Below are 15,290 nucleotides of genomic sequence, written 5' to 3'. Positions count from 1 at the left end.
TCAATAATGTGTTGAGAGCTCACATTCTAGTTTCTTTCTTGTTTCACCATGATCAATTAAAAATGAGAAAAGTTACTTTCTTTCTGATTCTTTCCTAACAAGTTGATCAAATATACAATTATAACCTAATTTCTATAAAAAATTTCCTTATGTGCCCTGAAATTATTAGGTATTAAGTCTGAACTCAACGGCTTATGTAATTTGAAAAATATTTATCTTACGGTTGAGTGCTGTAGACGCAGGGAAATGTGAGCATGCAAGATGTGAATTACATGTATCTAGAAAAGGAGACAGGAAGGCATGCAGGTACTCATTCTCCCTACTTACAGCCACCAAATCTAATTCACTATAATGTCACCATAGTGTTGAGTGATTAGTGAGGGCAGGATAGCCCCATGTGGGCACAGGATACTGAAAGATCCACCGCTCAAAAATTTCTCTAACACTCTACCAAATAAAAATTCATCTGGTTAGTAAATGATCTAAAGTGGCAAATGCATGTGGGGGGTGAGGGAGGGAGGAACAGCCCATTAAGGCATTCACAACTTTGTCTTGTGTTGTATCTACCACTGTTCTTAAAATCTTACTGAAATCTGCAGATGTGAAAAATTTATTTACAGAGGCAACAGATACCAGAGACATGGTAATAAAGACGTGGGTCAGAATTCAGGCTCTGCCACTTAATATCTAGGTTTTCTTGGGCTAGTTATTTAAATTTTGTGAATCTCAATTTTTCTGCTCCACTTCACACACAGCACTGTTATGATGATTAAAAGGTTGAGAATAGTCATGCAATAAACTTCTCCCTCTGATCTAAGGTTACTATGTGCAAACTTGAGAAAAATTAGAAGTGGGTACAAAGGAGGAGTGCCAGTGTGGGTGAGAACAAAATGGCAGAGGACCACAGAGAGCCAGAAAGTTCAGTGAGACCCCCTAGATGATTAGAGAACCAAAGTAGAAGTTCAAAGAAGCAGAGAATAGGACAAAGTATCCTAACTATACAACAAGTGGCAGTTTGTAAATTAAATGCTGGTAACAGTGCCTAAACATGTATACATTTAATGATGAAACGTGAATGTGCATTTATGGTGGGATTTAATTACAAATCCTGTTCATTGCTAAATAGGTTTTCTGTTTATTTTGAAAACATAGTTGCATTACAACAATATGCCAATGTAAGAGTTAATAGTTAAGTTTTTAGACCATTGTAGTCAAGCTTTAGATCTTGGTCAACCTCCCAGAGCCCTTTGTTAACATGAAAGTTTCCCTAAATACACATTTGGGAATTAACTATTATATGTTAAAAGCTTATTAAAACCGATTAATGACAGCAACAACAAAAAACGAGTAGCATGTAAATTTTATTAGTGATACCCTCTCTACTCAGAATAATTAAAAGCTAACCTTGTTATATTTCAGTGACTTAAGTAACTTCTATTTGCCCAAATGGTTTTCTCGCTCAATCATGACAATGATATACATATTAAAATCAAAAGAACACCTAAACTGTGGCTAGCTGCTTTAATAAATGACAATGAATTCAAAGCCAAATTGATCTCTTATATTTTTAAGTTTTAAACATTTAAATAACAGGGTCCAATGGCTGCTCTATGAACCTATTCATCACAGGAATTACATTGGCATCTAGATGCAATAGCCCTTCAACTCATGATTCCATATAAGGCAGTGTAACCCTAAAAACAAATTTGGGACTGTTTGTTTAAAAGGTATTTTACCATGGCAGTACTATAGAATAGATCTTCCATACGGCAATATTAAGTCACCATTATACTATCTTCAAGTCTTAAAATCTTTAGGAAGAACTATAACTCATAGGTTTTAATTTTATTTCTGACAAAATTCGTACTGTAAATTCTTTCATTATCTATTGTAACTACCTGCAGGCTCTCCTCCCTACTACAGTAGTGGTAATCTATTGAAAACAATGCTTTTATCATGTCTATTCCCACAGACCTGTAAAAAAGCCTTAATTCCAGTCAAATTAAACATAAACTACTTGCGTGGAACTCAAATCTTCCAAAACCTGTACTGAGTCGTAATATTCTTATTACCATAGTCTAGCCCATACAATCTTTAGAAGCCTAAACATGTCTTGCCTTTTCTACCTATTATTTACTATTCCCTTAACTTTAAATAAAATTCCTATATTTCAAAACAAAGGCTATTCTTTCAGATTTAGCTCAAATTCATCCATTCACATAACATACTAAACCGTTACTCTGTGTCAAGGACAATTCTAGATTCTGGAAACACAACATTTGAAAACACATGGTTCTGTCCTCAAAGTGTTCCAGGTCCAGTGTGAAGTCTTTCCTAATCACCTCTGTTGAAAGTGGACTTTTCTCTTTTTCAGTGTTTAAAACAACAAAGGCTTATACTTCCCTTGTAACGGATAACAAAAAATATATAAATATATGCATCTCTTAAATTAGAACTTTAGCTGCTTAGGGGTAGAAACCATGTCTATTCTTTGTAAGTACACTTTTTAAATACCAGGTCCTCAAAATTCTTTTGTTGTGGTATGTTAGAGTGAAAAATTAAGAGTGTATACATTTTGTATCATAAAATCATCTCTCTCAAAAATTCTAAGGATCAAAAAAAAAATTCTAAGGATCAGAATGTGTCTGTTAAAAATCCAGAAAATACAGATGTTAGCAATTAGAACTACAAAGAGAAGGCTAACTTCTGCTTTGGTAAACAGAATGTAAAAGGTTTATCAAGCAGCAAAGAGAAAGGGCTAAGGTAGAGAAGACAAAATCTGAATTATAATCATAAAATTAGAAATTTTTTTTCTTTCATCTCCAAGAGGAGGAGGGGGAAATCACAATTCTTAACAGGTAAGTAGCTGAAATACAGTATATTACTCAAAACCAATCTAAGAACACAGACATTCTGGGGACTCTTGAGTAAGCAGAATAACTAACCTCATTAACTCCTCCACTTTATCATCTACATCTAGGTCCTCTTCTGAGGCTTCAAAACTGTATGACCTCTGACCCATGCTGTTTGCATGGTAGCGAGTGGGTGACATCTTTCCATTGGATGTAGATAATCGCTCGTTATTCTCTCTCCCATTTTGATTGGTAGTGCAAGGCTGTGGGGAGGTATCATAACTGTTGCTAGGTGATGGGGACATTCCAGAATGCTGGGTCTGTGTGGAAGCTGTAGCTGTAGAGGAAGATGCTGGAACATTGTTGGTACTATTCCCATAAGAACTTCCTCCATAGCTGGACCTTCTTCCAAACTTGTCACTATGCTCTTGATCAAGACGGTCCAACGTTTCCAAGGCATGGAGAATTTCATGTTTAGTCATTCCAGTACGCCGAAGGCGCTGAAGCAGATCTATCTGCTCTATGGTAAATCTGGGTTCATCTGTATAGTGAGACATGGTTTCCAGCAAACTAAAAAAAAAAAAAAGTTTATTTACAATACTACCAAAAAACGTATCATTATAGAGAATGCTCAGAAGATGCAAAATATTTCTACACCTTAATGAAAGTGATTAAGACATTACTATTATAAAAAATTACATTATATATTATAATAATCTCTCCATGCCAAAACATTATTGTCATGGCAAATGGATTGGTATAGTTACGGAGTTTATTAGCAGATGGACATTAGATATAACGTAAAACCCAATTTGGCATACAATTTACATTTTCTGCAATTTGGTAAATATTGGAAGCACAATTTCAGATATGGCATTAATACCAAAATAGCAGATTAGATACATATACTTTTAATCCTAGCTTATCTGATTACTTGCAGGTATTTTTACCATCTCAAATTCAGTACTCTACATTAGAGTACTGTTAATGAAAAGTTATTGAGAAAATAGTTTGTATTGTCTCGATTTACTAAATATCAGCAAAACTGACCTAGGAACTCTATTATCTTCATTTAGTGTAAACAAATGATTTGGTAAGGTAAGCCTAGGCAAATACTAGTAACTAGCAAAAATATTTAAATGGAAAAGAGAAGTACATTAAAAATCTCATTAAGCATTTCACCCACCACTTAGCAATTTCGTTTAGTATCTCATCTCTGTAATGCATTCTCTCTTAACAGTTATCCCAAGAAATTGATCTTTCATGGTTGTAGCCAAACTATTCATTTTTCTTAGAAAATTGCTTCCACATGGTTCCTTTAACTAACACAAGAAACTGTAGCACACCACAAAATGCCAGAGTCATAACAATATTAAGTTTAAGGAAATTATCAAACTTAAATATTCTCACTACTTGAATTTTTTTCTTAAAAAACCTGACTATCCTAATTTAAGATTTTTTTTAAGTGGTAATTTCTTCTATTTTTACTATTATAGTTCTAGTGCCAAATAGGATTCATGGCATACAGTAGGCTCTAGATAAGTGTTTGCTAATGGAAATAAACGTCAAGGAATTTTCTCAACCTTTACAGGTAAATATCTGTTCTGGGCCAGTTCTCCATAGCTGTTCAAAGTCTGTTTCTTCATCCCTCTCTACTGCAAATTTATTGAACATTCACTTCTCGGCAGGAATTGGGCAACAGTTTCATATAATGAAATTTCATCTAATCTTCAAAACAACCCTCTGTGGCAGAATTTTAAGATTTTATATTGACTGATTATTGGGGAAACTAAGGCTCAGATTGGTTCTGTACCTTGCAAAAAGTCTGATTAAGAGCAGAAAAAAGATTTAAACCTAGATCTTATTGACTCCAAAAGCATGTATGATTCCGTTTTCCAGTATATTGCAGAACTTACTGGAATCCTATGATCTGAGATATAGGCTATACTCTTTTAAGTCTCCAGTTAAAACCACTTAGATAAAATCACTCTACTGATGGACTAGGGGTTCTAGGAATAGTTTTTTGTTTTTTTTTAATCTTTGGTCCATCTGGAATTTGTATTTACTTAGTAAGTGTGAAAGGATTTCAGCTTTATTTTTTCCCAAATGCTTCACTGAGTAATATGTTTATTTTCCTCTAACCTGAAATACCACCTTTCTCATATGCAAAATATCCATACAAACCTGTATCTATCTTTGGATTCTCTATTTTATTCCATTGATTGTTTTGTCTTTCAAATCCTAAAAATAAGCAGACAGAAATCTAGACCTTTTATGTGAAATCACTCTAGTTTTAGAGACAGGCTAATTAAAAATAAAAACAAACATTTTGTGAACCAAAAATAACATGTTGCAAGCCATTTGTGGTCACAGGCTACAATGTCTTACACCTAAACATTATCTTCTGTTTTCTTCCAATACTCACTGTGACAAGCTATCCATGACAAAAGTCCTATTTTCATGATTACTGTATTGCCTAAGTTTTTTCCTCCAACATTTTATAATGAAAAATAATAAACATACAGAAAAATTAAAATAAATTTACAGTGAACACCCACATACTAACCATCTGAATTTTCTCATTAGCATTTTACTTACTTTATAACTATCCATTATATCCATTAACTATCCATTCCCTATGCATTCCCTATGCATTCATACCTACATTCATACCTACATTCATCTTTTTTTATGCATTTCAAATTCAGTTACAGACATCTGTACACTTCCTCCTAGACACTTCCACATGCATTTCATTAACTTGAGTTCAGTTATTTGTTCACGTTTTTCTTTTGAGGTAAAATTTACATAAAAGAAAATGCATAAATCTTATGTTTACCATTCTAAGAGTTTTGAGAAGTACATACTGTAAAAATGAAATACATAAAAAATAAAATAAAAATAATTTAAAAAGGGACACTTGGGTGGCTCAGTCAGTTAAGCATCTGACTCTTAGTTTTGGCTCAGATCATAATCTCACAGTCATGAGATCGAGCCCTGCATCAGGCTCCACACTGGGAATGAAACCTACTTGGAATTCTCTCTCCTCCTCTCCCTCTGCCCCTCCCTGACTTGTGAAAACATCTGCATGCTCTCTCCTTCTCTCTCTCTCTGTCTCTCTGTCTCTCTCTCTCTCTCTCTCTCTCTCTCACACACACACACACACACACACACACACACACACACACACACAATCTGTGAAAATGTGTATGAAGATAAAGAATTTTACTACCACTCCAAGAAGTGCCCATTTCCAGTTAATCCTTGGCCCCTTCCCAGTTAATCCGGGACTGCTTCTCTCATAGGGAACCACTGCTCAAATTTTTCCCACCCCAGATTAGTTTTCCCTGTTCTAGAACTTGATATAAATGGAAGTTCTATGTACTCTTTTGTGTAATTTCTATGTACTTTTTTCACTCAGCATAAAGTTTTTGAGGTTGATCTACAACGTTGTATCAGTAGTTTGTTCCTTTTTATTGTTGAGTAGTACTTCATTATGGGAATATACTACATGTTTATCCATTCTATTTTAGACACATGGACTGTTCCCAATCGTTAGCTACCTAAATACTGTGGCTATTACAATTGTACTTTACTACTTGTTAGCTTAATAAATGCCCCCCTGCCACATATATCATAAGCTGGTTGACAGAGAAGAGAAAATTTCACAACCAGAGTAACTCATTTACTTTTTTTCCTGACCAATTTCAAAAGAACAATACACCCTGCTTAACATAAATGATATATTATTAAAATGCTATGCAGTGTTGCTAATGTTCTATGCTCTATGCTAGTTAACATTACACTGTTACATTCACTGTGAATATCCATCAAGTTGTGACTATTGATAGGTGTATTTTTCAGTAGGTATATTATGCTTAAATAAAGTTTGTTGAATATCTATGTGAACATTTTCTGAGTGGCTTATAAGTACACTTAACACTCCACTTTCTGTTATAACCCTTAACCTTTTGTCTGCTCCATCCAGTGCTTAGTAATATATTAACCCCTAATCCTAGGAACTTCTCTTTAAAATTAGCTGCAAATGACATAAACAAATGGAAAAATATTCCATGCTCATGAATTATAAAAGCCAATATTGTTAAAATGTCCACACTATGCAAAGCAATCTACAGATTTAATGCAACCCCTATCAAATTACCAATAGCATTTTTCACAGAACTAGAGTAAATCATCATAAAATTTGTATGCAACCACAAAAGACCCAAATAGCCAAAACAATCTTAAAAAAGAAGAACAAAACTGGAGGTATCACAATCCCAGATTTCAAGATATACTACAAAGTACCTTGCTACAAGATTTCAAGATATACTACAAAGTACCATTACTACAAAGTAGTAGTAATCAAAACAGTATGGTACTGGCACAAAAACAGACACGTAAATCAATAGAACAGAATGGAGAGCCCTGAAATAAACTCACGATTATATGGTCAACTAATCTTTGGCAAAATACCAAGACTAAGCAATGGGGAAAAAACATTCTTTTTAACAAATGGTATTGGGAAAACTGGACAGCTACATGCAAAAGAATAAAATTAGACCACTTTCTTATACCATACACAAAAATAAACTCAAGATGAATTAAGGACCTGTGAGACCTGAAACCATAAGACCTAGACAGAACAGAGCACAATAATTTCTCTGACAACATCTTTCTAGATAGACCCCTGGGACAAGGGAAACAAAAAGAAAAACTATTGAGACTACATCAAAATAAAAGGCTTCTTTCTGCACAGCAAAGGAAACAGCAAAACTAAAAGACAACCTAATAAATGGCAGAAGATACTTACAAATGACATATCTGATAAAAGGTTAGTATCCAAAATACATAAAGAATTGACCCATGTATTTGCTGTCTACAAGAGACCCATTTTCAACCTGAAGACACCTTCTAATTGAAAGTGAGGGGATGGAGAACCATCTATTATGCTACTGGTAGTCAAAAGAAAGCTGGATTAGCCATACTTATATCAGACAAACTAGATTTTAAACTAAAGGCTGTATCAAAATGTGAAGAAGGGCATTATATCATAATTATGGGGTCTCTCCATCAAGAAGAGCTAACAATTATAAATGTTTATGCATCCAATTCGGGAGTACCCAAATATATAAAACAATTAATCACAAACATAAGAAATCTTATTGGTAGGAATGTGGTAATTGCAGGAGACTTTAATACTCCACTTACAATGATGGACAGATCATCTAACAGAAAATCAATAAAGAAACCATGGCTCTGAATGATATACTGGACCAGATGGACTTCACAGATATATTCAGAACTTTTCATCCTAAAGCAGCAGAACACACATTCTTCTTGAGTGCACATGGAACATTCTCCAAGATAGATCACATGCTGGGTCACAAAAGAGCCCTCAGTAAATATTGAAGAATTCAGATCATACTACGCACATTTTCAGATCACAATGCTATGAAACTTGAAATCAACCACAGGAAAAAGTCTGGGAAAACCTCCAAATGCATGGAGGTTAAAGAACACCTTACTAAAGAATGAATGGGTCAACCAGGCACTTAGAGAAGAAATTTAAAAATATATGGAAACAAATGAAAATGAAAACACAACAGTCTAAACCTTTTGGGATGCAGCAAAGCAAAGGCAGTCGTAAGAGGAAAATACATTGTAATCCAGGCCTATCTCAAGAAACAAGAAAAATCCCAAATACAAAATCTAACAGAAAACCTAGAGGAACTCAAAGCAGAACAACAAAGAAACTCCAAGGCCAGCAGCCGAGCAGAAATAAACAATATAGAATCCAAGAAAAACAGATCAATGTAACTAAGAGCTGACTTTTTGAAAAAATAAACAAAATTGATAAACTGCTAGCCAGACTTCTCAGAAAAAGAGGGAGGATCCAAATACATAAAATCATGAATGAAAATGGATTTATCAAAACCAATCCCTCAGAAATACAGTTATCAGAGAACACTATGAAAAATTATATGCCAACAAACTGGACAACCTGGAAGAAATGGACAAATTCCTAGACACCCACACACTACCAAAACTCAAATGGGAAGAATAGAAAATTTGAACAGACCCATAACTAGTGAAGAAATTGAATCAGTTATCAAAAATCTCCCAACAAATAAGAGTTCTGGGCCAGATGGCTTCCCGGGGGAATTCTACTAGATATTTAAAGCAGAGTTAATACCTATCCATCTCAAGCTGTTCCAAAAAATAGAAACGAAGGAAAACTTCTGGACTCATTCTATGAAGCCAGCATTACCTTGATACCCAAACCAGACAGAGACTCACCAAAAAGGAGACTTACAGGCCAATATCCCTGATGAACATGGATGCAAAAATTCTCAATAAGATACTAGCAAAATGAATTCAACAGCAAATAAAAAGAATTATTCACCATGATCAAGTGGGATTCATTCCTGGGCTGCAGGGCTGGTCCAATATTCACAAATCAATGTGATATATCACATTAATAAAAGAGAGGATAAGAACCATATGATCCTGCCAATAGATGCAGAAAAAGCATCTGACAAAATACAGCATCCTTTCTTAATAAACACCCACAATAAAGTTGGGATAGAAGGAAGATACCTAAACATCATAAAAGCCATATATGAAAAGCCCACAGCTAATATCATCCTCAATGCGGAAAAATTGAGAACTCTCCCTGAGGTCAAGAACATGACAGGGATGTCCACTCTCATCACTATTGTTTAACATAGTGCTGGAAGTCCTAGTATCAGCAATCAGACAACAAAATGAAATAAAAGGCATCAAAATTGGCAAAGAAGAAGTCGAACTTTCACTTTTCACAGACGACATGATACTCTACCTGGAACACCTGAATGACTCCACCAAAAAGCTGTTAGGACTGATACGTGAATTCAGCAAAGCTGCAGGTACAAAATCAATGTACAGAAATTGATCACATTTCTTTACACCAATAATGAAGCAACAGAAAGAGAAATCAAGAAACTGATCCCATTTACAACTACACCAAGAACCATAAAATACCTACGAATAAACCTAACCAAAGATGTAAAAGATCTGTTTGCTGAAAACTACAGAAAGCTTATGAAGGAAACTGAAGAAGACACAAAGAAATGGAAAAACATTCCCTGCTCATGAATTAGAAGAATAAATATCATCACATGTCTATAGTACCCAAAGCAGTCTGCACATTCAATGCAATCCCAGTCAAAATTGCACCGGCATTCTCCTCAAAGCTAGAAAAAACAATCCTAAAATTTATATGGAACCAGAAAAGACCCTGAATAGCCAAAGTAATATTGAAAAAGAAAACCAAAGTGGCAGGCATCACAATCCCAGACTTCAGCCTCTACTACAAAGTTGTAATCATCAAGACAGTATGGTATTGGCACAAAAACAGACACTCAGATCAGTGGAATAGAATAGAGAACCCAGAATCGGATCCACAAATGTATGGCCAACTAATCTTTGACAAAGCAGGAAAGAATATCCAATGGAATAAAGACAGTCTCTTCAGCAAATGGTGCCGGGAAAACTGGATAGCAACATGCAGAAAAATGAACCTGGACCACTTTCTTACACCACACACAAAAATAAACTCAAAATGGAGGAAAGACCTACATGTGAGACAGGAAACCATCAAAACCCTAGGGGAGAAAGCAGGCAACAACCTCTTTGACCTCAGCCACAGCAATTTCTTGCTCGACACATCTCCAAAGACAAGGGAATTAAAAGCAAAAATGATCTATTGGGCTCTCATCAAGATAAAAAGCTTCTGCACAGCAAAGGAAACAATCAGCAAAACTAAAAGGGAACCAATGGAATGGAAGAAGATATTTGCAAATGACATATCAGATAAAGCGTTAGTATCCAAAACCTATAAAGAACTTACCAAACTCCACACCCAAAAAACAAATAATCCACTTAAGACATGAGAAGAAATGAACAGACACTTGCCAAAGACGACATCCAGATGGGCAACAGACACATGAAAAGATGTTCAACATCACTCATCATCAGGGAAATACAAATCAAAACCACACTGAGATACCACCTCACGCCAGTCAGAATGGCTAAAACGAACAACTCAGGAAACAACAGATGCTGGCAAGGATGTGGAGAAACGGAACCCTCTTGCACTGTTGATGGGAATGCAAACTGGTGCAGCTGCTCTGGAAAACAGTATGGAGGTTCCTCAAAAAATTAAAAATAGAGCTACCGTTACAACCAGCAATAGCACTACTAGGAATTTACCCATAGGATACAGGAGTGCTGATTCATAGGGGCACATGTACCCCAATGTTTATAGCAGCACTTTCAACAATAGTCAAATTATGGAGAGAGCCTAATTGTCCGTCAACTGATGAATGGATAAAGAAGATATGGTTTATATATACAATGGAATACTACTGGCAATGAGAAAGAATGAAATGATGCCATTTGCAGCAACACAGATAGAACTGGAAGGTATTATGGTGAATGAAATAAGTCAGTCAGAGAAGGACAGATATTATATGTTTTCACTCATATGTGGACCTTGAGAAACTTAACAGAAGACCATGGGAGAAGGGAAAGGGAAAAAAATATAGTTACAAACAGAGAGGGAAGGAGACAAGCCATAAGAAACTCTTAAATACAGAGAACAAACTGAGGGTTGATGGAGGGGTGGGAGAAAGGGGAAAATGGGTGATGGGCATGGAGGAGGGTACTTGTTGGGATGAGCACTGGGTGGGTGTTGTATGCAAACGGTTAACCATGGGAATCTACCCCAAAAACCAAGAGCACGCTTTACACACTGTATGTTAGCCAATTTGACGATAAATTGTATTAACTATATATATATATATATATAAAGAATTTATACAACACCAAAAAAACAAATAATCCAATTAACAAATGAGAAGACAAGAACATTTTTCTTTTTTTTACATTATGTAAAAGACTTATTATATGTCATAAAGGTAATATGTGTTATTTTATATATATTAACATTCAACTGTTTTTAACTATCATTTTTTCTCTGTTGTATTTTCTATAACAGTGACTTTGTTTTTATATTTTTAAATTTATTTTTTTAATTTACATCCAAGTTAGCTAGCATATAGTGCAACAATGATTTCAGGAATAGATTCCTTAGTGCCCCTTACCCATTTGGATCATCCCCATCCCACAATCCCTCCAGCAACCCTCTGTTTGTTCTCTATAGTTAAGAGTCTCTTATGTTTTGTCCCCCACCCTGTTTTTATATTATTTTTGCTTCCCTTCCCTTATGTTCATCTGTTCTGTATCTTAAAGTCCTCACATGAGGAAGTCCTATGATTATCTGACTAATTTTGCTTAGCATAATACCCTCTAGCTCCATTCACATAGTTGCAAATGGCAAGATTTCATTCTTTTTGATTCCCGAGTAATACACTATTGTATGTATGTATGTATGTATGTATGTATGTATGTATGTATACGTGGTATGTGTGTGTATATACATATACATACCACATCTTCTTTATCCATTCATCCATTGATGGACATTTGGGCTCTTTCTATACTTTGGCTATTGTTGATAGTGCTGCTATAAACACTGGGGTGCACATGTGCCCCTTTGAAACAGCATACCTGTATCTCTTGGATAAATACCTAGTAGTGCAATTGCTGAGTCATGGGGTAGTTCTATTTTTAGTTTTTTGAGGAACCTCCACACTGCTTTCCAGAGTGACTGCACCAGTTTGCATTCCCACCAGCAGTGAAAAAGAGATCCTCTTTCTCTGCATCCTCACCAACATCTGTTGTTGCCTGAGTTGTTAATGTTAGCCATTGTGACAGGTGTGTGAGGTGATATCTCATTGTGGTTTTGAGTTGTATTTCCCTGATGATGAGTGATGTTGAGCATTTTTTCATGTGTTGGTTGGCCATCTGGATGTCTTCTTTGGAAAAGTGTCTATTTGTGTCTTTTGCCCATTTTTTCACTGGATTGTTTGTTTTTTGGATGTTGAGTTTGATAAGTTCTTCATAGATTTTGGATACTAACCCTTTATCTGATAAGTTGTTTGCAAATACCGTCTCCCATTACATCGGTTGCCTTTTAGTTTTGCTGATTGTTTCCTTTGCTGTGCAGAAGCTTTTTATCTTGATGAGGTCCCGATAGTTCATTTTTGCTTTTGTTTCCCTTGCCTCCGGAGGTGGAGACTTTTTGAGTAAGAAGTTGTTGTAGCCAAGGTCGAAGAGGTTTTTGCCTGCTTTCTCCTCTAGGCTTTTGATGGCTTTCTGTCTTACAGTTAGGTCTTTCATCCGTTTTGAGTTTATTTTTATGTATGGTGTAAGAAAGTGGTCCAGGTTCATTTTTCTGCATGTTGCTGTCTGGTTTTCCCAGCACCACTTGCTGAAAAGACTGTCTTTTTTCCATTGGATATTCTTTCCTGCTTTGTCAAAGATTAGTTGGGCAAACGTTTGTGGGTCCATTTCTGGGTTCTCTATTCTGTTCCATTGATCTGTCTGTTTTTGTGCCAGTACCATACTTTCTTGATGATTACAGCTTTGTAATACAGCTTAAAGACTGAGATGGTGATGCCTCCTGCTTTGGTTTTCTTTTTCAAGATTGCTTTGGCTATTCAGGGTCTTTTCTGGTTCCATACAAATTTTAGGATTGTTTGTTCTGGCTCTGTGAAGAATGCTGGTGTTATTTTGATAGGTATTGCATTGAATATGTAGATTGCTTTGGGTAGTATTAACATTTTAACAATATTTGTTCTAACTATCTAGGAGCATAGAATATTTTTCCATTTTTTTTTCGAACAGACATTTTTCTAAAGACATACTTGGGGCGCCTGGGTGGCTCAGTCGGTTAAGCGGCCAACTTTGGCTCAGGTCATGATCTCGCAGTCCATGAGTTCGAGCCCAGTGTCGGGCTCTGTGCTGACGGCTCAGAGCCTGGAGCCTGTTTCGGATTCTGTGTCTCCCTCTCTCTGACCCTCCCCCGTTCATGCTCTGTCTCTCTCTGTCTCAAAAATAAACGTTAAAAAAAAAAAAAAAAGACATACAGATGGTCAACAGACACACGAAAAGATGGTCAACATCACTATCATCAGGGAAATGCCAATCAAAACTACAAGATCCCTAGGGGCACCTGTGCGGCTCAATCAGTTAAGCATCTGCATCAGGCTCAGGTCATGATCTCACGGTTCACGTGTTCGAGCCCCGCGTTGGGCTCTGTGCTGACAGCTTGGAGCCTGGAGCCTGCTTCAGATTCTGTGTCTCTCTGTCCCTCCCTCCCCCCCACCCACCCCCATCCCCCGCTGACACTCTGTCTCTCAAAAACTTAAAAAAAAAAACAAAAAAAAACAACTACAAGATCTCACCTCACACCTGTCAGAATGACTAAAATCAAAACCACAAGAAACTAGAAGTGTTGGTGAGGATGTGGAGAAAAAGGAACCCTCATGCACTACTGGTGGGAATGCAAACTGGCGCAGCCACTGTGGAAAACAGTATGGAGGTTCCTCAAAAATTTAAAAATAGAACTACCCTATGATGCAGTAATTTTACTACTGGGTATTTACCCAAAGAAAACAAAAAACTATTTCAAAAAGATAGATGAGCCCCTATGTTTACTGCAGCATTATTTACAAGAGTCAACTTACGGAAGTGGCCCAAGTATCCACTGACAGATGAATGGATAAAAAAGATGTGGTATAGATATACAATGGAATATTATTCAGTCATAAAAATAATGAAATCTTGCCATTTGCAACAATATGGATAGAACTAGAGAGTACAATGCTAAGTGAAATAAGTCAGTCAGAGAAAGACAAATACATATGATTTCACTCATGTGGAATTTAAGGAAGAAAACAAGCGAGCAGAGAAAAAAGGGACAAAGCAAAAAACAAACTCTTAACTATAGAGAACAAACTGATGGTTACCAAGGGGAAGGCTGGTGAGGGATGGGTGAAATAGGCGAAGAGGATTAAGAGTAATCCTGTCATCAATTATCATGATGAGCACTGAGTATATAATTGTATCACTATATTGTACATCTGCAACTAATATAACACTGCATGTTAACTATACTGGAAATAAAATTAAAAATTAAATTAAAAAATAAAAGATTGACTGCCCAATCCCTTTAGTAATCCAAAAAACTGACCCCTTAATTTACTGATTTGATAGGCTGAGGTTTCCATACACCATTCTTTTCTATTGTAAATAAAGTAGGCCTGTCCTTTGCTAACATCAGTCTTAATGCTTTCAAAATACTTCATAAACTGACCTTACTTAAAATTTTTAAAAATATTTTATTTATCTTTCAGAGAGAGAGAGAGAGAGAGAGAGACATTATGAGTGAGGGCGGGGCAGAGAGACAGAGGGAGACACAGAATCCGAAGAAGGCTCTAGGCTCTGAGCTGTCAGCACAGAGCCTGACAGGGCACGAACTCGTGAACTGCG

General features: G+C 36.0%; 1 protein-coding gene across 9 annotated transcripts in view; it reads right to left on the bottom strand.

Annotated features, from left to right (window-relative positions):
* The window catches only part of HMBOX1 (homeobox containing 1), a 192,942-nt gene that overhangs the window by 99,037 nt on the left and 78,615 nt on the right, over positions 1–15,290 (bottom strand). For all 9 annotated transcript variants that reach the window (XM_019440899.2, XM_019440900.2, XM_019440901.2 and 6 more), the window contains exon 3: positions 2,946–3,422. In XM_019440899.2, coding sequence (XP_019296444.1) covers positions 2,946–3,422 — 477 coding nt within the window. The remainder of the gene's footprint in view (positions 1–2,945; positions 3,423–15,290) is intronic.

Source organism: Panthera pardus, unplaced genomic scaffold (assembly GCF_024362965.1).
Source record: "Panthera pardus isolate Hobbes unplaced genomic scaffold, ASM2436296v1 HiC_scaffold_13, whole genome shotgun sequence".
Taxonomy (NCBI): domain Eukaryota; kingdom Metazoa; phylum Chordata; class Mammalia; order Carnivora; family Felidae; genus Panthera; species Panthera pardus.
Note: the sequence above shows the minus strand (reverse complement) of the source record. Positions and strands in the feature narration are given on the sequence as shown.